Here is a 26,599-nt window from a genome sequence, read left to right as displayed (position 1 = left end):
GCAGGCATTCATCTCTTTTTTGTCTGCATCAACCATCTTGTATAGAGCTTCTGCAATCATTCAGGGGCAGGATAACCTACATCCACTCTGGCCTTTCTTGCTATCCTTTTGAGATTATAGGAAATGCTCTGTATGTCAGGTAAAACCACAACCTTCTTCACTCTAGCAGAGCTGAGCTTTTTGTTTTGCTCGATGTGACTCTTCTTGCTCAGCCCTTCTGCTACCAATGTGAACAGTCGCAAGTCACTAGAGGTAACCAGCAGCAACCACATGCTTGACCTTGCCCCACGAATTGGTTTCAACTTTGTGGTTACAGGACTGCAACGAAGAATCATTGAGGCTATGTTGTATTACTAGGTGCATTTTACAAGTGTTGAATATGCAGACATGATAGAAAGCGCTGGCTCGTTTGCTCTCAGATCATAGCTCCAGAAAACGCGTGGCGTTGAGAAGTACAGACCTAAGTATAAATACCTGATAATATTGCCAATCGACACTTGGTGTGTTGTCACCAGACAGGACAAGCAGTCAGTGAACAGGGTCAAGTTTTTCGAAATGACTAAGTAAAGAATACAAGACTCAGTATTCATAAAAATTAAAATATCAACAAACCTAAATACAGTGGTGACGTCAGTGTTGTTCAACTGCTTTTCAAGAACTTGGTCATAGCTACGTACAGGTCACTTAGGGTGCAACACAGGACTCAATACACACACTAGTTTTTTGTTTGACGATATTTGTATTGTATGTTGTAAATGTTGAGTTAGGTAAAAAGATAGTAGTTAAAGAAATTGTTCACATGAAAACCCAGAAACATGCTGAAATTAGACTGCTCCAAGTTTGTCAATGCTCAAATTAATTTCATCAAATTAATCTGCAGAAGAGAATAAAAAAGAGTCCCTTATGTCCACAGAAAAAGCCATGGAGCATTTTTTTGTAGACATAAAGGACCTTTTTCTCAGGGCCTTTTTCTTTCTTGCTTCTCATTAAAAAAATTACACCATCAGTTCAGGCTTAAGTTGAAGGAGCAACACATGACAAAAACTACTTCAGGCCATTAGGCATATATTGCCAAAAATGCAGCTGCATTCCGCTCTTTGAAGATTATTCCATTTTGTATTGGCCCCAAACTAACGTTACAAGAGAAATGATTGAGGTGTATAAAATGACAAAAATGATAAAACAAGTGTGCAAGCATGCCTTCTGTGATGCCGTCATAAGAAGAAATGCTGTTTCTTGATTTATTGAGATAGTCCTGCTCCCTGCATTCTATATCTTGTTTAAGCTATGGACATGTCTTGGAGTGACGCCTGACACCAGCAAAAATGCAGAGAGCCAGTGGGCCTATGCTAATCAAGGTACAACCAAATTAAGAAGACCCACTAAGCTTCAAAAAAAGACACTGCCTCACCAGAACAGGAACTGGCCTCCCCGGTGCAGTATTCGGCCACCCCCTCCCAAATGACTCATTCGATCAACCAATGGCCCTCAGTCCCCAGAAGCTGTGGTGCACCTGACCAAGGTGGTGGTCATACCTGTAACTCAGCAGAGGGTGCTAAGAATATTTGGACCCGGACAGGCCACCAATGGAAACTGACCCTGGCAACATTTAACACCCGAACTCTGAGTGATAGCTCAGCAGGACTTTTTGAGGAGCTATCAGACATTGTTTGGGATATCAGTGGCCTTAGTGAGGTTAGACGAACTGGTGAGGCTTATACAGTGCTGACAAATGGCCGCGTCGTCTGCTATAGAAGAATTCCAGATAATAAGCAGAATCTGGCTTTGACCTTATTTACTTTGACAGCAACAGGTTCTTACAGTCCACACCACCATCTGCTCAAGAACAACTTTGCCTTTGCGAAGCGGATGTCCTCCTGCTACAGTATGCACAGATGCTATCATCTCAGAGTCTGCATGGCACAATTGTGAATGTTGCGGGATAGCTCTGGTTATCACATCTGGCTCCCTACTGCTTATTGCCACAGGGGCACCAGTTCAATCACTAGTGGTTGTGGGTAAAGTTTTCTTCTTCTTTGCCACATGATGATAGTAAAACTGATGGGGTCATTTTACAACACCATAACATTGATAAAACCAAAACAACAATGGTATAATGGAAAGTACAGACAGATGGACACAGGAAACCCACCTTCGAGCATTTAACTGTTGTCACAGTAAAAAATGTTCAATGTGAACTTCACTGAACAAATCATATGTAGATGTAATGTTTTTATTATCCAAGCAGCAGCTAGCTGACTTTGTGCTTATTGTGCATCTGTGTGAAGGGGCGAAGTTTTATGGTTAGTTGCCATTGAATAGAGCATGACCTGTCTTGAGTGTATTTATTGTGTTGCTGTATATTTACCTTGCATTGACAGTGTTTGTGCTTTTGTTCTGGCACTGCAGGATCCGGACAAAAAAATGTACGTTCTGTCTATGTTCCCATACCCCTCTGGACAGCTGCACCTTGGACATGTTCGTGTATACACCATCAGCGACACATATGCCCGCTTATATGCCATGCACGGAAAACAGGTAGGGCTGATAGGTGGCATATCATTGAAATCACAGAAAGTGTTAGCGTTAGAATTTTGTCTTCTAAGCTAGTATTTTGGCTGTGACAGTTGCTGTAGGTGAAAAATACCTTCACTGAATTTGGAATGCTGGCCACTTTCATCAATATTTGACTGCATGTCATGAATGAATTTGCTAAAGCTCTATGATAGTATGCTTTAACAGTCTTGCTATCACAGCACCTGCCCATGAGTAAAACAGTAGCACATGTAAAAATATTAGTGTAACACTATTTATGGCAAAGTGTATTCATATACATGTTTTCATAATGTTTAAGACATGCTGCTGTGCATGCGCTGTCATGGAAGCTTTAACTGTTCTGTTGGCATCTGTGATAGCCACCTAAGAAACTCTCATAAAGGTTTTTCTGCATGTGTGTCACTGCTTAATACTCGTAGGTATGCACAAAACTCGCTATAGGTAAGTGGACATTTTCGCAATAAGCCCCTTGCTTTCCTTCATATGAATAGAAGTGTACCAGCTTCTTACCCCCTTCATACAGATGTTAGGTCTGTTCTCAATGGGCAATTCGCTGATGGAGCATGGCTTACCTGAGGTTCATGACGTAAGACTCACAAGTGGGTTTCAATGAATAGCACCCATTCTTCAAGGTAGAGCTCATGCTATGACTGTTTTAAATTACATTACTTCATAATTTGTGCAGTTATACTGTACATTTCATTTTGCTTCATGTAAAGTTGATTCAGTGCTAGGTTGAGAATGCAGCCTTGCATGAAAAATAATCTGTATATCACTTCACGCCATGGTCACTAAAGGTACAGGTTTCCAAACTAGCAGGTAAGAGCTATAGTGGTGGACAAAAAGATACGATATTTTGCATTTTTGGTCTTAAATCGTGATAGAAACATGATATACAAAATTAAACTATATGATAAGTACAGAACACTGTGTGTGTACGAGAAAGGTGGATATTATCACAATTATTAAGTAGCATGGTTTCTTAACTGGAATTATTGAAAATATCTTAATCCATTAGTATTTGAAACTTATGAGTGAATTAAACTTAGTTTAATGTCTTACACTGACTCCTTTTATGATAAGTGCACAAATTTGAAAAAAAAAAAATACATGGCTAGTACTTTGTAGGAAAGCTATTTCCTTCAATTACTACTTCACAATGACGAGTTATGGATTCTAGCAAATTGTCAGCGACCATTTGGTGTATCGTGGACCATTCTTGATGCAGCTGAACAATTTTGTTGTCGGCGTAGCACATGGTTTTCTGCTTCAGGCAGCATTTCAATTCTTTCCAAAAGTATTCGGTAGGGCTGAAATCTTTAGATTGGCTTGTCCAGTCCATAAAGTTCACCTTCCTCTTCTTGAATTGAACCTTCACAATGGCGGTTGTATGTTTTGGGTCGTTTTCTTGCTGTGATATAAAATGACAGCCGAAATGTCTTTATGCCCATGAAATCATTGTTGTTTTCTACAATGTTCTTGTACACATCCTCAGTCATTGTGCCATCACTCCATGAGCAGAGAAGAAGCTGCACACCATCATTCTTATTCGTCCATGTTTTGAGGATAAAATTTGGCCCCTTTAAGACATCGCACGTAACGAGTCCCATCACTCCAGAAGAGAGAAGACTTAGGTTCGTCTGACTAGACCACTTTTTACTGTCGCTTAGGGGTCCAGCTGTCATGCTGTTTTATCCACTTTACGCTGGAAGTCCAGTTCTTGCTCACAAATTCTTTCTTTGCTAGTCTCTGTGTATTCAGTCTAGCAGATCGCAGTCGACATCTTATTATCCTGGCAGACACACAGGGGCCCAGCTGAAGGGGCAACTCAGAAGTACATGTTGCTGGGCTAGTCGGTTCATATTTCTGAGTAGACCATAAATATGATCGCTTTGGCGAAACCAAGGATGGATGGAAGGGAACAAGGGGAGCACCAACTTTCGACTGTTTATTTTCTGTTGTATCACATGCAATATGTACATGCAGGCGAATGCGCAACATACAAAACAGCTTCTAACAGTCATTCAAAATTTGCAGGAAGTCATGCCTCGTCGCTTTCTAGCTGTAATTAAAGAAAACACTTCCCTAACAATGCTTTTTTTCCAAATTTGTACATATTGTACTGATTTCTTTTGTGATAAGAGCACACTCATTCATAAGTTTAAAATAATAATGGATTGAAATTTTTTCAACAACTCCAGTTAAAAATAAGTGTGACCTAACATTTGTGAATATATCCACTGTGCTCATGTAAACACAGTTTTATTATTGCCTTAGAGTTTGTTTGCATATAACTATGATTCTACCGTGCTTTAAGCCTGGAAAACTGCTTTCCTGGATGCAGGTCATCCATCCTATGGGCTGGGACAGTTTTGGCTTGCCAGCAGAGAATGCAGCTGTGGAAAGAAATGAGAATCCCAGAGTGTGGACAGAAAGGTGGGAACTTTGTCTAAAATTAGGTGTGTAAAATTATGAAAGAGAAAGAATCATACCCTACCAGGCATCAAAACAATTGTGTGGAAGGGTTCACTGGTGCACTATTGTGGTGTTGGGTGTGTACTGCTTAGTTTCCAAGCGCCGTTACAGCGAATGGTAGTTATGTGACATCCTGCAGCATGTCTTCAATGTCACAAGCTACGAGTTCAACATTTGCATATGTCTCCAGCATCTAGCAGTATACATTTCGTTAATCGGTGCAGGATATCATTGACAAGTAGGTGTAAACTTACTGAACAAGAAATAAAATTAGAGTTTGTGGCTGTACAGTGTTATGTAAAGCTTGAAGTATATCTACTATATGGCCATATGGCATTTAGATACCATGTTTTCATCAAAATATCTGCACAAAGAACATTCAACTTTTGCAGTTATAGGCAATTAAAGTAGAATCTTGTTAAATGAAACTTCAAGGGACCGGAGAAATATCTTCTGATTACCAGGAGTTCCATTTGCTAAGAAAGATGCACAGAGGTATAGCACTATATGTTGTACAGCCTCTTAACATTTACATATGTTAAGCATAAAGTAGTGAATGTAGCAGCTATAATTTTCCCCACGGTTTGGGTGCTATTGATGGCTACTGAATTTTGGTTTTGCTAGTTTTGGTTTCGAGGGGGTGCTGGTGATGTATCAAAACAAAAACATCTTATTGCTCTAGTGGGTGGCCAAATAATGCATGGTTGTGCATGGAGAGTCCAAATTATCAAATGGTGCACTATAAGGTGTCCGAAATTTCGGTTGTCCTTGTTTTGATTCTTCTATGAGGCATGTCTGAGCCATGAAGCTGTCTAAGTCTGGTCATGCTATGCATTAAAATCTATCAAATTTTTGCCTAACCAAGTCTTTGCCACCGCTTCTAAGGACTTTTTTTATTTTTGATAAAAAACAGATGCTGACAAAAAAAAATAATAATTATGCTTTTTTCTAAAATATCTTTCAAAGCTTGCTCCAGTGATTCCATTCACAGAGATTTGCAAAAATTTGGATTCCAATTAACAAAATCTTTATTCGCATTACCCAAATACAAAACTAACAAATTTGGAGGCTGTTATTGCTTTTAGTGCAAATTCTGTTTACCGAGATCCTACTGTAACAAATAAATAAATAACCACGAGGTCGCTGGATCAAACCCTGGCCAAAAACACTGCAAAAAAAAAAAAGCAAGAACACCCGTGTCCTGCGCATCGGAGGCACATTACAGAACCCCAGGTGGTCAAAATTAATTCGGAGTCCCCCTACTACGGTGTGCCTTGTAATCAAATCGTAGTTTTGGCACATAAAATTCCAGAATATAATTCTTCCAACCAATAAATAAGTTGTTGTTCTTTGATGCGACTTCTCTTATAGAGATGGCATCCAGCGATATAAGATGTATACCTCTATGGGTTGCTGTGCAGTAGTTGTCTTTGGATCACATTGCCTTATTCATTCCAGAATTAATAGCCATTGTGTAAGAGTTGGGCTGGTACTGTAGCTGCACTCAGTATTCAACTGTACAGGAAGTAAATGAGTCTTTTTGTCTGTTTGTGTGATATTTGAGTGAGGACTATCCAGCTGCTCAGATAATTCTTAAAACTATGTTTTGCTCCACTTCGATATAACCCAAGTAACTATAAATTTGTATGAAATGTGGGTGTTTGCTTTACTTTATTCATCTTTTTCAGGAATATTCAGTCAATGAAAAAACAGCTCAAGGATCTAAACTTCAACTTTGACTGGAGTAAGGCAAGTTTTCAGTATCACAGATGAAGCTTTCAACTACTGGTATACCTGTAGCTAGGGTTTTGCATCTTTAGACAAATCTGACAAAATACTATATACACTTGGCAGAAAAAAAAATTGTAGGTTTGGATTTTTAAGTGTCATTTCATTCATTTATTCTGCCAGCCCACTAACAGAAAGTACATATTAACTTGTAACACAATGTAAAAATAAAAGGAAATCAAAAACATATATGAGGCACCTCAAATTTATTAGACCGTCATCAAAAAAACATAACATTTCAGGACCATGATGCCCAGTTATATAACTTGTCTCATCATTCTTTTTATATATCTCACTCTCTGTATCTCTCGTTCTACCTGAAACTGTTTGCAAGCATTCTCGCGTGTTTCCTTTTTTGTATGTACAGTCGACTCTCGTTACAATGGACCTTGATAAACCGTCAAGAAATGTCCGTTTTATCCGAAGTCCGCAATATCCGAAACGCCTCACTTCCGAAACTCGTGACGATGTCCAACAACTTTATTGCAAAGAGTGAGTGACGAACGTCCAAAGTAAAAAAATAGTTTCGTCTGAAAGGAGAAGCATCGATTGCGATAGGAAATAAGTAAGATGAGCACAGCAGCAGCAGTGAGCGAATTGACCTTTGTGCTGTCTCTCACTTCAACACGAACTAAACGTCGAAAGCACAGACGAGGCTACCGGCACCGGGCGCACTTTGTCCACGTCGCAGATTGCTTTCAAGGTACAGTGGCCGCTTTGTAAGCAGCAGCCGCCGCAGTAGAGCCCCACTCTCTTCGTCTCCCCCCCCCCCCCCCCGCCTTTATTGCCTCACACGCAAGAGGGTGGGTTTCTGCCCTGCCTTCCTCCCTCGCCCTATATTGAGCCACATCGTTGGCTGACCCTCGCAAGTCAATTGTCACCTCATGTCGACATGGCAAAAGTATGTTTTATAGGCCCGATGTTGAAAAAAAAATGCCGCTAATTTCGTCCGCTGTAGCCGATAGTCTGTTGTAGCGTGGTCCACTAAAAGTGAGCTTCGTTGCATTGATAAAATAGGTAGAACAAACTAAGGTTGAAATATGGTCCGTTATATCTGAAAGTCTGTTGTACGTGGGTACATTGTAATAAGCAGCGTAGACTGTATACAGTGAATTTTCATGAAATAACAATAGGAAATGCTGAAGACCTGCCATGGTAGCTGAGTGGCTGTGGCTTTGTGCCGCTGAGCAAGAGGCCATGGGTTCAATCCTGGTCATGGCGGCCACATTCTAATGAGGGCATAATGCAAAAATGCTCGTGTAGTGTATTGGGTGTGCATTAAAGAATCCCAGGTGGTCAAAAGTAATCCAGGGCTGTCCACTACGGTGTTCCTCGTAACCCACCTAAGTGTTTGAATGTTAAAACCCTAAATTTTTTTTTTAATGCTGAGGGCTTTGTATTTCATGCCAGTCTCATACACACAGTTGAAATGCTCCTGTTATAACCTTTGTAAGGTATGCCAGGAATTGTGAGGTGTGTCAATATGTGTCAACTTCTGTGCACATCATTTGTGTACATGTTTATACATTAGGTCCCTTTGAATGTCTGTCTCTATCTTGTCTGACTAGGTTTTCTTGCAGTTGTCACCTCAGTTATTAAGCTCATTGCTCACTGAAGGGAAGCTGACTGATTCAGATAAAGTTCTTAATTTTAGAGGGTGTGGCCAAAGATCATTCAAAGCAGTGGATAGAGAAGTGGATGATGTATTCATCAGCTCTTTTTTATCCATCCAAAACATCATCCCGCATCATAGTGCCCCCTTTATTCACAGATATTCAGCCTGTCCCTAGGTTGTGCCTAACATAGCAGCACTTTATTTATTTTTACAGGAGCTGTCAACATGTGATCCAAAATACTACAAGTGGACCCAGTACCTCTTCCTCAAGCTTTATGAGAAAGGATTGGTTTACTGTAGAAATGTGAGAACCCTCTTTTTTATTTTTGTACTGCACCAGAGAGCCCTTTTCAAATGTTTCCAGCCCAGAGTTGCTATTGGTACTTGCAGTGATTGTCATGTGGCACTCCAAGTAATCTGACCTGCTGCAACCCAGTGTTCACCCTTGTGGGACATCTGCTTTCATCCTTTGCAAAATTAAACCAGACATGATATGCTCAAATATTCTTTTGTAACATTAAGCTAGATGCAGGTGGAACTAAATGACACGCATTTAAACTGCCACTGGTTTTCAAGAAAATTGATATTCGACATGAGACATACCGTGCATCATCAAACACAAAAAAATAAAGAAATGTGTCGTGCATTTGAAATGATACCAGTTGTTGTGGGAGTTCAGGATGAAAAGTGAAACCAATGAAACGAACCGTGATTTGATGTTAAATCTGGTGTGTTTAGATAAACAATACGCTTTTATGTGAACTGAAGAAATTGACTCTTTGTCCACATACATAGAGGTGCTAAATTGATCAAGCAAGTACTAGTTTTTCAGGTTGATAAGAAACTGGTTGACAGTATAAACTGACTTCAAAAGGTATTGTGTCACAGATTTTGTTAGGTCTGGGAAGGCTAAAGCCATAGAAAGTGAAAACAACAGTACTCATCACCCTCCAGAGTTTTGCAGTGCTCAGAAGAAAATGCCAGCAGTATAGCATGATCTGGAGTTTGCTTTGGTCAAATGTGTGGTGACTTGGAAACTTTTGGAAAAGGCTGTGCACATTTGTATGCAGCCTGCCAACATGATAGTATAGTCATAAGAAAAAAAAAATCATGGTATAGAAGGAAGGCAGGTTTTAAAAGAGAAACTAAACTGGAGGGCTCAGAGTGGAACCTCAAGAGTTCCATGTGCTGATAAATTGAAAAAGTTGTGCAGGTTGGTACAACATTGTTTAAAGTAAAATGAGCAAGAATGAATGCATATGAAGACAGCATAAATTTTTCTAGTAAGCATAGAACTTGTGTTGTTAACCATGAATTGTTGTCCCATGCTTGTGTACAGATTTTAAATTATGTTTCGTTCAGTGCTGTAGAAAAAATAATAAGAAAAGAAAGAAAACAGATGTGTCGTTTTTTATTCTTGATGAAGGCTTTCATCATTGTGGCGTTGGCGTAGCATTGCCATCACGTCAGCGATTTCAGCTGAAGACATACTGTGGTTTAGCGAAACTCCTCACCAAACAGCCACGCAAGCACTAAAGTTTCACTGCATTATTTTAGAATGAGAAGAAAGGGCGTTCACCGAGGGGCCCGATTTTTATTGATCAAATCATGAGTAGCCAACAAACAAAGACACCAAGGGAAACATAGGGGAAATTACTTGTACTTACTAATTGAATTAAAGAAATGATAAATAATGGCAGTGAAAGTGGATGAAAAAACAACTTGCCGCAGGTGGGGAATGATCCCATGTCTTCACATTATGTGTGAAATCATTTCATGAATTCAATTAGTAAGTACAAGTAATTTCCCCTATGTTTTTGTTGCTGTCTTTGTTTGTTGGCTTCTCGTGATATGACTGCATTATTTTATAGCATAAGCTGCAGTGTTTCAATTATGAAGACAGGGAATGTCATTGCTTATAATAAGCAAAATAGAAATGAGAACAAAGCTGAACATGTCTTTTCGTTTCTTTGTTTGCTGGGGAGCTTGACATTGGTCCGAACCATATTCATACTTGATATTTGGGGGCTACAGCATGTCAAGCAGCCATCTTAGAGGCATTGCTATGTCGTCATGCTCCCCATTAAGTATAAGTGAGAGCTGTTTTTATTAACATTTCTCTGTCCACATTTTATTTCATGCTGATTATTAATCTCTCTGGCTTCAGACGGGCTGGAATCAAGCATTACCGGCAGTAAACAAATTAGAACACCGCTCATGTGTAATAGGTCCCTTTTCCTAACTTTTAAGCCAGCTTTCTTGCAATGCAGCTTCCCAAGCTGATGCCAATATTTAAATTATGGGCTATGTGTGCAGCTAGTGTGTTTTATAAAGTGGACAGTGTTAATTTGGCTCCCATTATGAAACGAGGTGCATCATTGAAACATAAGAAAATACAGTTGGCACTTTGTCCCTGTTTAAAGATAATTAAGTCGCCATTACTTTGGCTGAAGTCAATTTCAAGGCTCATACTTGTGAATTAGGAAAAGAGTCTGTTGCTTAAAATAAAATTGTGGCATGTAAGTATAACTGCCCGTTAAACATGTTTAACCTCCCAAACTAACACCTTTTAATGAATGATGACCATGTCATACACTTCGGTTTATGGTGAAAAGTGAAATGTGTGGTATGGTTTGTTTTTCTCCTGTTTGCATTTATTTCTGGCCAGCTTATATATTGCTGTTCACTTTAGGTTGGTGCTTGCATAAAGTGAAATGCTGCAAACTTGACCTATTTCTTATGAAGGCCATACTCAATGGGGCCTGCAACATTTTTGGAACATGGTAAATAAACCATACTAGATGAACACCCGAGCCAAATATTAGTAGACTATTGCTCAGTTGTGCGGCATAGAGGATGCACAATAGAGCTTTAAAGTTTATTCATGCTTCGCTGAGGCTTCTTCAAATCCCCAGCATCTTTCAGTGAACCTGAAAGTGTACTGGGGACATGGTACAACTATTGGTCAAATTATGACCACATCATGAGAAATTATTATTTTGATACAACAAAATGCAAGGAAATCATTACCAATGCTATCATTCTTTTGACCCTATATAATATAGATAAAGATACCACTGCCTGGAAAAGCAAAATATATTTTCAATTCTGCACTTTTGTTCTTTTGTGACTGTCATCTGCTCAAGTTGTGTGGACTCATCCATAGTGCAGGATCATGTAGTCACTAAAGTTTTGCTGAAATTTTGGTTTTGTGCTCTTGTGTGGTAATGCCTGCAAATTATCTAAAGTGCCTGGAATTATCTTAATGCAGGCAGAAGGGTTGTCATAGCTTATTCTAGGTTTGTCATTTTAACATGTGCAGTAGAAGTGCTGTGTTAATCTTTCTTTAGTTCTGTGGGACACACTTCAACAAGCACAGTGCCCAAGATGAGGACAAAACTTGATGCACATGTGCATTTGTGGCCTGCAGAAGCAAACACATCAATATAAAAGTTTTAAATTGAGTGCTGCAACATGCCAAGCTCTGGCAAGTGCCCTTGCAGCGCGATGGGCAGCATCTGCATAGCTGTTCATGATGCTATCTACTTGGGCTTCTTGTAAATGGGATGACATTTCAATCAACAAGAGATGAAGGCCAGCATTAGCCTTTCTGGATGCGTACAGCCAGACCAAGCTTATACGCTCCTAACAGTGGAGTTTGCAGGTGTGGACTGCACCACCTGTCGCAGTAGAAGCTCAACTATGGGACAGTAGGCACCTTGTAAGACAGTGCAGTTTGTGGCTTTGAAACTGGCTGGGGCAGAGCATGGTATCGATGTGTTCAATAACAGAATGCATCTTTTTAAAACGTGAGGCGACACATGTTTCGTGTCGTGGGCCTTGTTTATTTGGCAGTCCACAAATCACAAGCGACTGTGCTCTTTGTGCTTGTACGTTGACATTCCTAATGGCCTTGCCAGACGTTTGCATCATTCTTTTGCCTGTCTGAAGAGGCTTGGTTAAGATGTCCTTGTTGCCATGTTAGGGCGAGAAAGTGTTTAATAAACCAAGATTAACATAAAATACATGTCTTCTCTAGATTGTTTCTCCGGGCAATGTGATTCCTCGCTCGGTTCCCCCCACCGATGCTTCATAGGCTTCACTGCCTCTCTGCTCTCACGCTGGCGGCCAGGGCAGGCTCCTGTTACTTCAGCATCCGGTGAAGGTATATTATGTCTTGGAGGTGCTGTTCACTTAGAGAGGAGCTGTCTGGCTAATTGGGCCGATTCATTCAAGACGATAACTCTAGACGAGTTAATTCCTTTTAAATTTTTCAATTACCATTGGTTAGCATAACGCCTGTCACCGACTTGCGATAGCGCTGCAATGCATGATAATAATGCGTTAGAAGTCCACCGTGAGGCAGCGTGTATTACAAAAATCTGAATTTATGTCTCCCTTCACACGGCCCTGAATCTTAGTTTTCCATTTTGCTATCTTCAAAGTGTGGCTGGAGTAGCAGTGATCCAGCAAAATGCATAGATATTTCAGTGGCGTGAATGTAATGGGCACACTTCATCATTACCTCTGTGCATTAGCTCAAGAAGCGGCTAATCACTTTGAGCACACTAATGTAAGTGAAAATTAAGGGCTCACAAGAGTGTTGAAGCAGCGCCACACAAGAACCAGCTACTCGAATACCGAGCCGAGTCGTGCTCGTAGAGTCTATTGAATTATGTCAAAGCATAGCTTCACATATGGTGTGGCAACATCCCAAGAAACACTTGATGTGTGTTTCCATCGCTTCAAATGTTGCTACTTTAGCAGAAAAGAAAAGGCACGCTCTTTCATGCCAAGAATGTCTCCATCTACGTACAGCATATGTCGCAGGTGGAAGCGAATAATTTGGCTATTGGCTTGAAGTCACAAAGCAAAATTCGCACCATTTCTGTTGCTCTAAGCAAGAGCACACATGCAGTTTCAACGCTAGCACAACGTAGGCAGACTGGTCCCTCCGTGCCAGAGTTGACTCAACTTGCCGCGCAAGGTGCTGATAGTTTTTGCTTTAACGTGCCGCCTGGGCAGTGGCAAGAGTTTATGGCCCATTGTTGTCCAAGCACCTCGTTGTCCAACTATGTAAAAAGACTTTCGCATATTCATTCTGCTCAAGCAGGACATATACACTTAAATCAGCTATGAAAGGCAGTACCTTAATATTGCGACATGTTTCACTAAAAGGTACTCCCTCCACTCACTATGCTGAATGTTACGCTACTGCTGTCAGCTCAAGAAATTTTGGGGCGGGTTCTGCATGAATGCTGTACCAACTTTATTGTAAGCTAACTGAAACAATCTGGGTTTATCAAGTCGTTATGCCAATGCCACAAGTAGTGACCAAAGCATTATTAATGGGAAAAAGAAACAACACCGTGTGATTGTCTAGAGGGCAGACTATTAGGTGGAATCGCATACGCCTCCACAGCCTCCAGTGTCCATAACATGAAGAAAGGAGTGGGAACATCACAAAGGGGTCAAAGGGCAATTTAGGGTAATTTATTATTGTCTGTAAGTCTGCTCATGTGCATCACACTGAAATACTACCTGCTGGAAGATTCCTCTGGCTCTAGTCTCTGTTGTGCTCCACATCATTTCACTCCGAGCCATAGCGTCGTAGGAACCAGTTGGATGTACCATATGTAAGTTTCCTTTACTGCCAATAGCTTGAAGATTGTCAGCCACTGGCATCATCTACATAATGACAGCAGGTTTAGCTGGGCTTAGACTGCCAGCAAGGTTTGAGTACGGGCTAGTTGGTATTCCAGAACAGTTCTTCCCTTTAAAAGACATTACTGTCCACACATTACTGTTGCATTGGTAGTTCAAGAATGACAGTTCAGTGCTTTCTTCTGGGTGCAAGTACAACATGATGAGAAGAATTTCAATTGACCAAATGTTTGTTTCACTGCTTCTGTAAAACTCGTCATTTAATTTTATTATCAGATAACTATAGTTCATGTTGTACGCCCGGGGACATTAAAATAATGTAAGTTGATAGCATTCCCAGCAAGCATTATTGAAGAGCATACTATCACAGAAAATGCGGTGTCTTGACAAATTCTACTGAAGTCACAATGCCATTTTGTTACAGGTGTTGCACTATGCAACAACTTACATGTGGAATTTTAAATACTAACTCTTATCAGCATAAGCTTCCACATATCTTAAATTACATATCGTTCATTAAGTTAAACATTATATTTGTAATGAAAGAGGCACACAAGCATGAGCAGTGCTGTGCATGAGCAGAGCAAATCAACTGAAAGGGACCGATGGTTGTCCTGCATTGTCTCTTCATTACCCTTAGAGCTCACCTTTACTTCTCCTTCCTCATGTTCCCCTCTTGCATTCCTCTTACTTGTGATCCTCTTTCATTACATAGTTTATTATTTGTTTCATCATATTTGACCAAATGCATGCTTCCCATTAAAGTTCCCCCAACAGCCATTTGAAGGCACTTTCTGATCACACAAGTATTAAACCCAGTAGTAGTTTACTTTTCTATTTGTGCTAGTGTGAAGTGAGATAATGCTTTAAATTTGCGAAAAATTTTCTGGCATGCTTTTTCTGTAGTTAGGGTTTTGGTGATTAACATTCACTGAAGCCTGACAAAATAATTTATGGCTTGACAAAATCAATGTTCTTTTAACTGTAGAGTGTTGAAAAAACATTTCAACTGCAGAATGTAAGCTGGAGTTCTAAATAGTAGTATCGGCAATGTGCCTACTACCATCGCACGTGTTGTATAATAAAAAAATATATTAATAGCTCCCGTAAATTTGTGATTTGTCAATATCATGCACTTTGTGGCTGCTCATGTACATTTCTGAAGTAAGCATTCTAGAGTAGGATTTGGGGTAGGGGTACTTGACCCTATGACTGCCGGGGCTTTCTATGGCTGCTGCTGACCTTGTGCCAGGTTTCTTTCATATGTTGGTTCAGTGAACATAGATGCTGGTTCCTGATCACTGCTTTCAGCCGAGTCAGAATTCATCAACAGTTTATAAATTTCTTCATTTGTCAAAATGAAGACATACATAATGCTGACTCACTATTACTGCTCTGCTGAGATGAAGCAACAGAGCACCAAGACATGTGCTGCACCTACTGTCAGAAATTTAATCTACAAGTTCTATTTGTTTAGCTGGCCTCTCCACATATTGCACAATGGGTTTATAATATTTTGTGCATGAGTTACTTTGATAGAGGCTGGGAATGCACTTAAAGTGAAAAAGTCTAATCTGGGGTAGCAGGCAGTGTGCGAGGGTGAGTCTCCAAGTTATCTCGGGAGTGGCAGTTTAAGGGTTAAGTGCAATAATAAGGTGACTACTTCAGTGCGGGCTTAAAATAAAAGTTATGCTATTGCTCTGCAACATTTGCAAATATTGTAACTGGAAATGGCCAGCTGTGCTAGCAGTGTTGCAAATTATAATGTGTCATACATTTTTTTGTTACATTAATGCAAGCAAAAGCAAGTCACATGTTAGCGTGAAACTTAATAATGTGGATATATTTATATTTAGTATGAATGTTTTGTATTTAATGCAGTTCTTTAACACAGAGAGCAGAATAGTGCACTAGTCGGTGTTGCTGGAGTGCAATGGTGGGACGGCAGCAGTAGAATGCAGACATGATTGCTGTTTGGCAGCATGACCTGGTTGTGCTGTCATATTATTTTCATTGTTGCATTGTTGTCATTATGTTTGTCATCATGGAGCTGTCCTTGTCCTGCTGCCATTGTCATATGACAGCTATTGTTATCACGGCAGTGTTGCGCCATCAACTGCTTTGCGCAGTAAATTGCTTGAAGTTGCCAACGGTACCCACCATGGTTGCTTAGTCGCTACGGTGTTGAACTGCTAAGCACGAGGCCGCAGGATTGAATCCCGGCCGCGGCGGCCGCATTTTGATAGGGGAAAAATGCGGAAACACCCGTGTGCTTAGATTTAGGTGCACATTAAAGAACCCCAGCTAGTCAAAATTTCTGGAGTCTCCCACTACGGCGTGCCTCATAATCAGAAAGTGATTTTGGCACGTAAAACCCCATAATTTAATTTTAATTTAAGATGCCAATGGTGTCCAAGTCCATCTTTCTTTACATTAAATTATGCCATGCATAAGTGTGACAAGTGAACAGGATTGGTCCATTTCCTAACTCATAATTGCTTTTTGTGGGAAAATGTAGAGTAAACTGAACTGAACTTTAGGGGCCCCGAACCAGGCCCCATTGCAAATTTTGGTTATATGCTGGATGTTGTTACATGTGCTCTAGGGAGCGTTCTGCCGAAAAAAAAATTCAAATCGGCTCATTAATAGTCGAGAAGGAAATATTTCAGTGCTGCAAACTCATGATTTCAGCAGGTGGGCTCCACTGCCAAGTGAGACACTCTCTCCACTCGCCCCATCTGGCCTCCGCAAGCGAAATTCCTTCCCTGCGTTCTGCCATACCAGACCTCGAGGATCGCTCGTTGCATACGTCACGGGCCCCGCCTTCATTTTTTTTTCTTGTCGCTTTTTTTTTCTTTTTTTCGGCGCTGCGCACTTCCGCTGACAGCGTTTTGCGTGACCTCTTGTGATTGTCTCGTTTTGCCCAGCACACGATTTTGCGTGCTGTGCACAAGGACACATGACTAGCGGTATAATTCCGTGCTACATGAATACTGAGGCAGAACAAGCGGATCGCAGAGCATGATCACGCGCTGGAACACGGTAGAAAAGCGCATAGTTTCGGTACCTACGCATGTGACTGCACAACCGTGGGAACAAGCAGACGAAGCGGAAGTACATCTCTCTTGCTTCGGTGCAAAGGAAAACAAAAAACACGCAGCCATTCCGTTCGTGTGTTTTATTATTTCTCTAAACTTCAATTCGTCAATTCAAGCAACAGATCACACAAATAACAGATGTTGCCTTGAATAATTCTCAACGTCACGTGTCTCAATGATTGACGTCACACTGTGGACATGAGTACGTACACGCAGGGACACGAGTACGTCGCTGTCCGGCTTGGAGTGCGGTTGCCGTGAAAGAAAGAGAAAATGGCGTTCGGATTGAAATTTCAGACCTTTCTGTGGCACGTAGCAATGTAATACTTTGCAAACACGATTGTTAGCGCGCATTGTATGCTCTGCGCTTGTCAGCTCAAGATGGCCAGACCTGGTGAAGGGCCCTTTAATGGTGCAGGCGGTTGTCCACTGGGACCCTGTGGACCAGACAGTGCTGGCAGATGAGCAGGTAGATGCTGAAGGCCGCTCCTGGCGTTCGGGTGCCAAAGTGGAAAAGAAAAACCTCCGGCAGTGGTTCATTCGCACTACCTATCTTTCCAAGGTATGTTATTTACTTATTAACTCGTTTCATTGCGTAAGGCTTCCTGCTTGCAAGCAGTCTTAGTCTGCTGGCTGTTGTGAAGTCAATGCATTTGTTCCAATCACATTTCCCAGCAAGATTATTAGCATTATTTCTGAATTTCTTCTGAAGAGAAAGCTGTGCCTTTGGACAGTGTAGCATGCAGTGAAATCCCATTAATTCAAAATCTCCTAATATGAATTTACAGATAATTCAAACTATACAGTTGACCATGCAGATTTTCATGTATTTTAATAATGAAAAGCTCCCTTAAATTTGGACTCCAAAAACTATGGAATGGTTATCTCAAACAAAATTTATATGTCTCACGGACTGCCTTTCCTACAGACCTGAGCCAGAGGTCAAAGTTCGATGCGTTGCTAGGCATTGTAACATTGCACATCATGGAAATTTAGCATTTTAGCTTTGTACACTACGTGATATGTTACCTTGATAGGGGATGTATTAGGCCCATGATATGTGATTTGTTACTAAAGTAATGTGTTGTGCCACAATAGATTTAGCATGCTGTCATTGCCTATTGTGCTTCAGTAAAGTGAATTAAGGATTAGCTTTTAGAGCATTCCGCATTGTCAACATATAACCAGCACTAAGTATTGTGGCGCCATCGGATAAATAGAAATCGAAACACATTCAAGGCTCGCTGGCATCTTAAAGGAACACTACAGGCAAATATTAAGCCAAGCTAAAGTGATAGATTAGTGCTCAAGAACGTTTAAGGCGTCAATACTATTGCGAACAAGGCTTTAGTAATAGAGAAATCAAGGTAAATGCAGGACATGAATTGAGACCCCCTGGACATTCAAGTACTAGACCAGTGACGAAGGCACTCCTCATTATATTTCTGCCACTAGTACTCAACCATTCATAATAAAAAATAATTGTATTGACTTATAAGACGAAAGAAAATGCTACTTGCCTAGTTCTATTCTATCTTTTAGAAAAAAAAGCTCGCTGACCCTTAGGAACGATGCAGGTGGTCGAGAGGTTTCGTTTTCTCCAATCTGCATCAGCCGCGCTTTTGCATTTCAATAGTTTCGTTGTTGCATAGTGCTGCATTGGTTTTCCTGGCTCATGAAACTCACACAAACTGCAAGTAGAAGAGAATGCTACCTCCATGTGATGTCACAGGGACTCCAAAGGGTCCACGCCACTTGACCAAGAGCAGCTGCAGTGGCGAAGCCAACACTCTGTCTTGGCTCCGTTTCTCCAAGGCCGCGCATTTGCATTTTGCTCAGAAAACCGTAGCGCCCTCTTTTGGGCACCATTTTGCTCACTGATGGCAGTAAAGGGCAGTGATCGCGTATGCAACGTTAGGGACGGGCAATTTAAATTGTGCTAAAGGTATGCGGACCCTTCAGACATAGATAGATAGATAAACTTTATTAAAAGAATAATCAGAAAAACTGCTAATGGTCGGGGCCCTTAGTCTAGGGCTCCGCTAGCTCTTGCCATCTTCTCAGCTCTCTCAATCAGCTTGAGCTGGTCGTCGAGGGCCGAGCTGGACAGCAGTGCCTCCCATTGCTCCCTCGTTGTGTTCATTTCTGGGTGTTCTATGTTGTGTAGTGTGCACTCCCATGTAATGTGGTATAGGGTTGGTGTGGCCCCACACCATGGGCATTCGTCCCTGTAGGCTGTGGGGTGTATCCGATGTAATATGTGCAGGTTCGTGTAAGTGCCTGTCTGGAGCCTACGCCAGGCAGCGGCATCTTCTGTCTTTAGGTTTCGGTGGGGTGGTGGATATCGCAAGCTACGCCCTCTGTGGTAGTTCAGGATGGCTGAATACTCGAGGTCGACAGAGTCCAGGTCTTCTGCAGCCGGCATGATGAGTGCTCGGTTATGTACAAATCCTCGAGCTGCTCTGTCGGCTTGCAGGTTGCCCGTGATGCCAGTGTGGCCCGGTATCCAGATGATGGTTTGGGTGGTGATGTCCTCAGAGTCTTCCTTGAGTATTCCGGCTAGGACTTGTGCAGCAGGTCTTCCAATTCTACGCTGTAGGAAGTTGCGGCAGGCCTGCTGGGAATCCGTGAGGATCGTCAATGGTTGGTTTGCGTGTAGGCCCTCGCGGATGGCTAATGCGATGGCCAGCTCTTCGGCTTCCGTAATCGTGCAGGGGCGAGTCGATGCCGCGGAGGTAACGTGGCCTCGGTGGTCGCATGCCACTGCAACTGCGCCCTTGTTGCTCGTCCCATACATGGCGGCGTCCGTAAAACGGGCCATTGTACTGAACCTGAACGCTTTCTCCATGTACTGGGTTCTTGCTCTCCTCCTGCCGGAGTGTAGGTTAGGGTCCATGTTGCGTGGTATCGGGGCAACGTGAAACCTGTCCTGGACGTGACGAGGTATCAAGCAGGTTTCTTGGGTTCGTGTTGTTATTGCTGGGAACCCCAAGGTTTGTAGAACCTGCCGGCCCATGTGAGTCCGCGCAAGTCTCTGTTGTTGCGAGACGTAATGGGCTTCTGTCAGTTCGCTGAGGTTGTTGTGCAACCCTAGCGCCAATCATTTTTCAGTCGATGTACTCATCGGCAGGCGGAGAGCGGTCTTCAAAGCCATCCTCAAAAGTGTGTCGGCCTGCTTTGTCTCGGACTGTGTGAGGTGGTAGTAAGGCAGGCTGTATGTGATTCTGCTCACCACCAGGCTACTGACCAGTCGGAGGGTGTCCCTTTCCTTCATGCCTCTGTTCTTGGATGTTACGCGGGAGATAATGCGTGATATCGCCTTGACACTGGTTTTAAGGAGTGTAAGGGTGTGTGCGGCCCGCTGGTTGGACTGCAGCCACATGCCCAGCACCCTCAGCAATGGCTTCTCTGGTATGAGGCCCCCATTGAGGCGTACCTCGAGTCTTCTTGTTGGGTCTGTGGGGACTGTGTGGTTACCCCGGCCTCGCCAGACTCGTAGGAGCTCAGATTTCTCGGGGGAGCATTGTAGACCCCGTTGGCTGATGTAATCTTGGATGAGTTTTGCTGCAGTTTGCAGCCGTTCTTCTTTTTCAATGAGGGACCCTGTTGTGGTCCAGAGCGTTATATCGTCTGCGTAGATTGCGTGTCGAAGACCTGCTACGTCCTGCAGTTTGCTAGCGAGACCGATCATGGCGACGTTGAACAGCGTGAGAGAGATGACAGCACCTTGTGGTGTGCCCTTGTTGGGAGGGTGGTACACTGGAGTCTGGATCTCTCCCATCTTCAGCTCCGCCGTGCGGTGGCTCAGGAAGCTGTGAACATACTTGTACGTTCGCTCGCCGCAGTTGGTGTTGGCCAGCCCTTCTAGGATTCCTTGGTGGCTGACGTTGTTGAAAGCCCCTTTGATGTCGATTGCTAGGATGACATGTTCGCCGCTGCGAGAAACGTTACTGAGGACTTCTTCCTTGATTTTAAGTAGCACATCTTGTGTGGACAGGCCTGCGCGGAAACCGAACATGGTGTCCGGCAGGTGTTTGTTATCTTCCAAGTGTCTCTGTAGTCTCGTGTTTATAATTTTTTCGTACACCTTGCCGAGGCAGGACGTGAGCGATATGGGTCTGAGGATTTCAATTGCCAATTTCTTGCCCGGTTTAGGGATCATGATTATTCGTGCGTGTTTCCACATCACCGGTACTGTACCTTGTTCCCAGTGTTGGTTGAGAAAGGCCGTGAGCGCGGAGATAGACTTGTCGCTCAGGTTCCTGATCATCGAATTTGTGATTTGGTCCATGCCCGCCGCTGTGTTACGGGTGGTGGCTGCGATGACTGCTCTCAATTCGTTTTCGGTGATAAGTTCGTCCATTAGTGGGTTGGGTTGTCCTGTGTAGGGTGTTCTACATGGTTGTGTGGGAGTGGGATCTCCATAGCACTTGGTCTTGATGGCATCGATGAGGTCTTGTTGGCTGCCTGGGTAGGTGTGTAGTAACCGTTCCAGAGCCCTGTGTCCTTCTCCTTTGGTTTTGGTGGGGTCCAGGATGGCCTTGAGGATGTGCCACGTCTTGGCCGTGTCCAGTGTGCCACCGAAGGAGTCACAGAATCTATACCAGTTCGCTGAGGCGAGTTGCATGGCATATTCTTCTGCTTCCGCTGTTACTTGTGCTGTGCGCGTCTTCAGTTTCCTGTTATATTTCTGTTTTTTCCAGCGGCGGGTAAGGCCCCTTTTGGCATCCCACAAGTGTAGTAAGTGGGGATCCACCTCTGGGGTCTCTTCCGTTCTGGCGATTTCCTTTGTGTTGCGTTGTTTATGTCGACGGAGATTGTCGCACCAGTCTTCCAGGTTCATGATTGTGTTGGTGTCCTGTTCTTGGGCTTCCCTGATTTTTCGGCAGTCAGTGAGTTTAGCTGTGCCGATCTGCCTGCGTAGGCGTCCAGTCTGTAGTGTTATGTTTAGTATGTAGTGATCACTGCCTAGGTTTTCGAGTGTGTTTAGCCATTCGGCTCGCGTGGTTTGCGTGATGAAGGCGAGGTCGGGAGTGGTGTCGTGTGTTACGCTGTTCCCTTCTCTCGTCGGTATGTTCGGGTCTGTGATGAGTGTGAGGTGACACTGTTCAATTAGTGTTTGTAGCTGGAGACCCTTCCAATCCTGCCTCTGGTACCCCCATAGCGTGTTCTGAGCGTTGAAGTCGCCTATGATTACCAGGGGACTGTCTTTAGCGAGGCGGAGGGTGTCCCCAAAGAGTTTTCCTATGTTTGCCCGCCTTTGACTGGGAGGGCAATAAATGTTGAGGATGAAGGCGCTTCGTTTCTGGTTGCCTTTGTATATTATTTCGAGAAGTACACGTAGTATGTCCACGTCGTCTATGGGTTTGTGTTGTATGGTTGTGATGTTTCTGTCTACTAGTGTGGCTACCTTCCACTTGTCGTCTTGACTTGTGTGGTATTCTTCGTAGCCATGTAGTGTTGGTCGGGTACCGGGCTCTTGTAGGGCTATGACCCCCGGTGGCTTTGAGGAATGGGCGATCAATTGTGTCAGCAGCCCTTTCTTCCTCCGGTACCCACGGCAGTTCCATTGCCAAATTTCTAAGTTTCTTCTTCAGTTTTTTCTTCAGACACAATTTTCTCTTAAACTAATTATTTTCTTGACATGAAACAAGTGCTGCGAGGTTTCTGGAATGGTAGTTTAACAGTCCACATCGACTTGCTACTTGCCTTTAGTGTCCCTTTAAGCCTAACAAATGGTTGATTTCAGTGATGACAAACTGTCACTAATACTTTATCCTTGGCATGAGATGGAAGTAAGCGATGGGTGATTTTACCATTTATTTCCTGCTGTCATGACCGAGAGCAAGTAATAAGAGTGAATTTTGTATTGAAATGGGTGACCTGGGGCACTGCCGTGTTATGCAATCAAGCACAGTGGCCACCGGCAGCTGTCATTATGACCATAGGTTACTATACATAATCCACAGGTGCACACCAGTGTGCTTGACCTTCTCTTTGTGTTCCCAAATCAAATTAGCCATATTCACTCATCATCATCAGGCTCTTTCATGTCCACTGCAGGATGAAAGCCTCTCCCACTGATCTCCAGCTACCCCTGTTTTGCACCAGCTGACACCATGCCTGTAAAGTTATAAATTTCATTGCACCATCTAGTTCCCTGCCATCCTCGACTGTGCTTTCCTTCCCTTGGCACCCATTCTGTAACTCTAGTAGACTACCAGTTATCTTCCGTACACAATACTTTCCTGCCCAACTTCATTTCTTCCGCTTAATCTCAACCGAAATATCGGCTACCCCAGTCTGTTCTCTAATCCACACCGCTGTCTTCCTGTCTCTTAATGCTACACACCTAACATTTTTTGTTCCATCACTCTTTGTGCGGTCTTCAGCTTCTTTGTTAACCTCCAAGTTTCTACTGCATATGTAAGTACTGGTCTGTAAGTACCAGTATGTAAGGATCGTATACTTTTCTTTTCAAGGATTGTGGTAAGCTGTCAGTCATGACTTGGTAATGCCTACTGTAGGTGCTCCATCTGCATTCACTAGGCGATGTCTAATTTCCGAGACAGCACTTCCAAAAATGCATGGTAACGCCTGCATTAGTGCTCAGAGATACGGTATTGCAAACTGTTCTGTACCCATTATAGAGCGCTATAATAATAGGGACTGTCTTTAGTTTAAACTCCATTTTATTCGAATAATTTTACAGTCACCTTTGAGTCTAAAATGAAGTTCTAGTGTATTTATGTATCAGAGAAAAAGTCAGGCCTGTTTTTACTGTTGGAAATAGAAAAGGAGGAGTTGACTCATATGTGAGTGTGCGATTCCCTTTCAGGCCCAAATTATGTTTGCTGAACATTTTCTTTTACAACATATATTGCATCTTCAGCATAATTAAAAACAGGCAGCATCAAAGCAGACTGAAAAGTTTGAAGTTTTTGGTGAATTTTATTGTGTCAACCAATCTGAACTCCACAACTGAATTGCGAAAAATCTTTAGTAAGCAATGCGAGCATGCTAGTTAGTGTAAATCTGTAGCTGTGTGTAGCACAAACAAGAAAAGGATGAAACAAATATGGACGAACACAAATGCAACTTTCAGTGACTGTTTATTGCAAAGCAAGCTGGCTGTTATATAGGTAGCCCTTTATTACTAAACAAACCAGAAATAGCTCAAAGAGCATAAAAAACATATGATAAAATATGGTAAATGAAACTTTTGTGAACCACACTAATTGCAAAACCACATGATGATGCACCGAGATAGCATACCCCCTCTCACATATGCACAAACATGATCACACATGTTGCCATTCGAGAAAATGCTGTGTTGTTCTGTCAACGTAATTGACAGTGCGCTTAACCGGATCAAGGTCACCATGCTAAGTTTCATTGGCCTCCACAATGACCCTATTATACTGGATGAAGTCACAATATAACGTTACCATTTTTAAAAAATATTGAAGTCAGGGGTACACATGGCAACGATCAACTAATTCGCCATCTATACCTTTAATACTTTGATTTTTATGCTTTTTCAGGTAATCATTGAGATCGCACTGGTTTGACCCACCTAGACGCTGCCACATGAGAGCGCAGTTCTACATAACCACACCTTGTGCACAGTCACCTTATCGATTGCAGTGTTTAAAGCCACACCTTTTCTCTTCCTTGGCCACTGGAGATGTCCTAATGCACATTTTTGACATTTTCCTGGACTAGTTGGTGCACATCGACTGGTTTGGCCAGCGTAACATTATAGAGAGACAACATAAAGAAAACGGTGCTAGTCAGCAGTGTTCTTGTTTCTGTTCTGTCATCCCTGTGCACTGTTATTCTGGCTCAAACAGTTCATTCTGATAGCTTTTTGTCTATTTTCTTCAAGCTGTTCCGTTCACATAAGGAATCACAGATGCTCTCTAGTAATCTTTAGCTCTGCGTTCCTTTTGAATACAGCCTTTCTTTGTCCCTGGATTAGCCATTTCGTGCATTGTCTTGTCAATTAGTTGCTTAGTAATTAATTGCTGGGGATAAGGCTGCAGCTGTAACCTCAGCACATGAAGGTCAAAGCTGTGCTGTATGCAGCGCATACAGGTTTTCTTCGCTGAGTTTGCAACGCCACCAATCTTTTCACTTGCTGGGTGTGTGTGCAAGTATACAGCAGCAATGGCTTGCCACTCCAAGTACTATACGACCAGCACACATGGCTGTCACGAAACTGAAGTGAAAGGTCTAGGAATCTATGCTGCATGTTATGTCACAGAAAAGTGAAAATGGCTGATCGAGAGTCTGTCTTCAGGATGCATCTCTCCATTCCATGTGTGCACTCCATAACTATAACTGGCTCAATGCATTGTTAAAAAAGTAAAGCAATGGTATACACATTTGCATGACCCATTCAAATTTTTCATGCACTTCAAACAACCTCTATGTGCGCATGCAGTACTTAAATGGTGTGGGGTATGGCAGGGCGGCTCGGAGTACTTTTGTTTGTGTGCAGCTGGTCAGACCTTTAGCTAGCTCATGTGCATGCCGCTTTTTCTGCTTTCCAGCACATTACGATCGAGTGGGATTGCGAAATAGTCAAAGTTAGGCTCATCCTCCCAAAGCTTAATCAGATAGGAGGGTCATCTGTTAGATTCCTGTCCTAAGGTGCCGGCCTACAGAAAATCGGTGCTTGCACGAGCCAGCTAAAAATTTGGCCAGCTGTGCCTTTTATATTTAGAAAGATTGGATGCGCTTTGTAGACGATCACAAGGAAGAAGACGGGACAACTTGCCCAGCTTGCCCAACAATGCATTCTGCTAACGTACCTTTTATGAATTTCAAAGCCTTTATCTTCTAATACCTTCCTGCTTTCAGGACCTTCTCCTGGGTCTTCGTGACTCTGAACGTAACAATTGGGATGAGGTGGGTCCCCTTCAGCGTGGCTGGATTGGAGATTGCACAGGATTTTCATTTGAATGGAGTGTCATCGACAACAGTGGGAACCCTCATTCAGACCTTTTGCGTGTGTGGACTGAGGAGCCTGAGTTCTTGGGTGCAGTGACATTCGTGGCCCTCTCACCAGACCACAGCATGGCATTGTCCATCGAAAATTGCTCTAGCAGTGCTACAGGAAAGGCCAAATATTATGCACTCAACCCCATCTCGGGAAAGAAAATTCCAGTGCTGGTGTCCAACAATTTTGAGTTTCCTCGGGCTACTAATTGCCATTTGGGTGAGTGTTGCATGGTCTATTATTGTAGCCATCTGGCAGGCATATAACATACAGTAAATCCTCGCCAGCTCCAACTTCCATATTTTGAAATATCAGTCAAGTGAAAAGAATTTGTGACTTCGTAGAGTCACGTTCCCTAGGTGCCGCAGAATTATCCAGATATCGTGAAAGATTTTCTGG

General features: G+C 42.6%; 1 protein-coding gene across 1 annotated transcript in view; it reads left to right on the top strand.

Annotated features, from left to right (window-relative positions):
- The window catches only part of LeuRS-m (Leucyl-tRNA synthetase, mitochondrial), a 66,041-nt gene that overhangs the window by 7,081 nt on the left and 32,361 nt on the right, over positions 1-26,599 (top strand). The window contains exons 3-8 of the mRNA XM_070529487.1: positions 2,410-2,538; positions 4,901-4,992; positions 6,720-6,780; positions 8,649-8,738; positions 17,615-17,758; positions 26,062-26,419. Coding sequence (XP_070385588.1) covers positions 2,410-2,538; positions 4,901-4,992; positions 6,720-6,780; positions 8,649-8,738; positions 17,615-17,758; positions 26,062-26,419 — 874 coding nt within the window. The remainder of the gene's footprint in view (positions 1-2,409; positions 2,539-4,900; positions 4,993-6,719; positions 6,781-8,648; positions 8,739-17,614; positions 17,759-26,061; positions 26,420-26,599) is intronic.

The sequence above is a fragment of the Dermacentor albipictus genome, chromosome 1 (assembly GCF_038994185.2).
Source record: "Dermacentor albipictus isolate Rhodes 1998 colony chromosome 1, USDA_Dalb.pri_finalv2, whole genome shotgun sequence".
Taxonomy (NCBI): domain Eukaryota; kingdom Metazoa; phylum Arthropoda; class Arachnida; order Ixodida; family Ixodidae; genus Dermacentor; species Dermacentor albipictus.
Note: the sequence above shows the minus strand (reverse complement) of the source record. Positions and strands in the feature narration are given on the sequence as shown.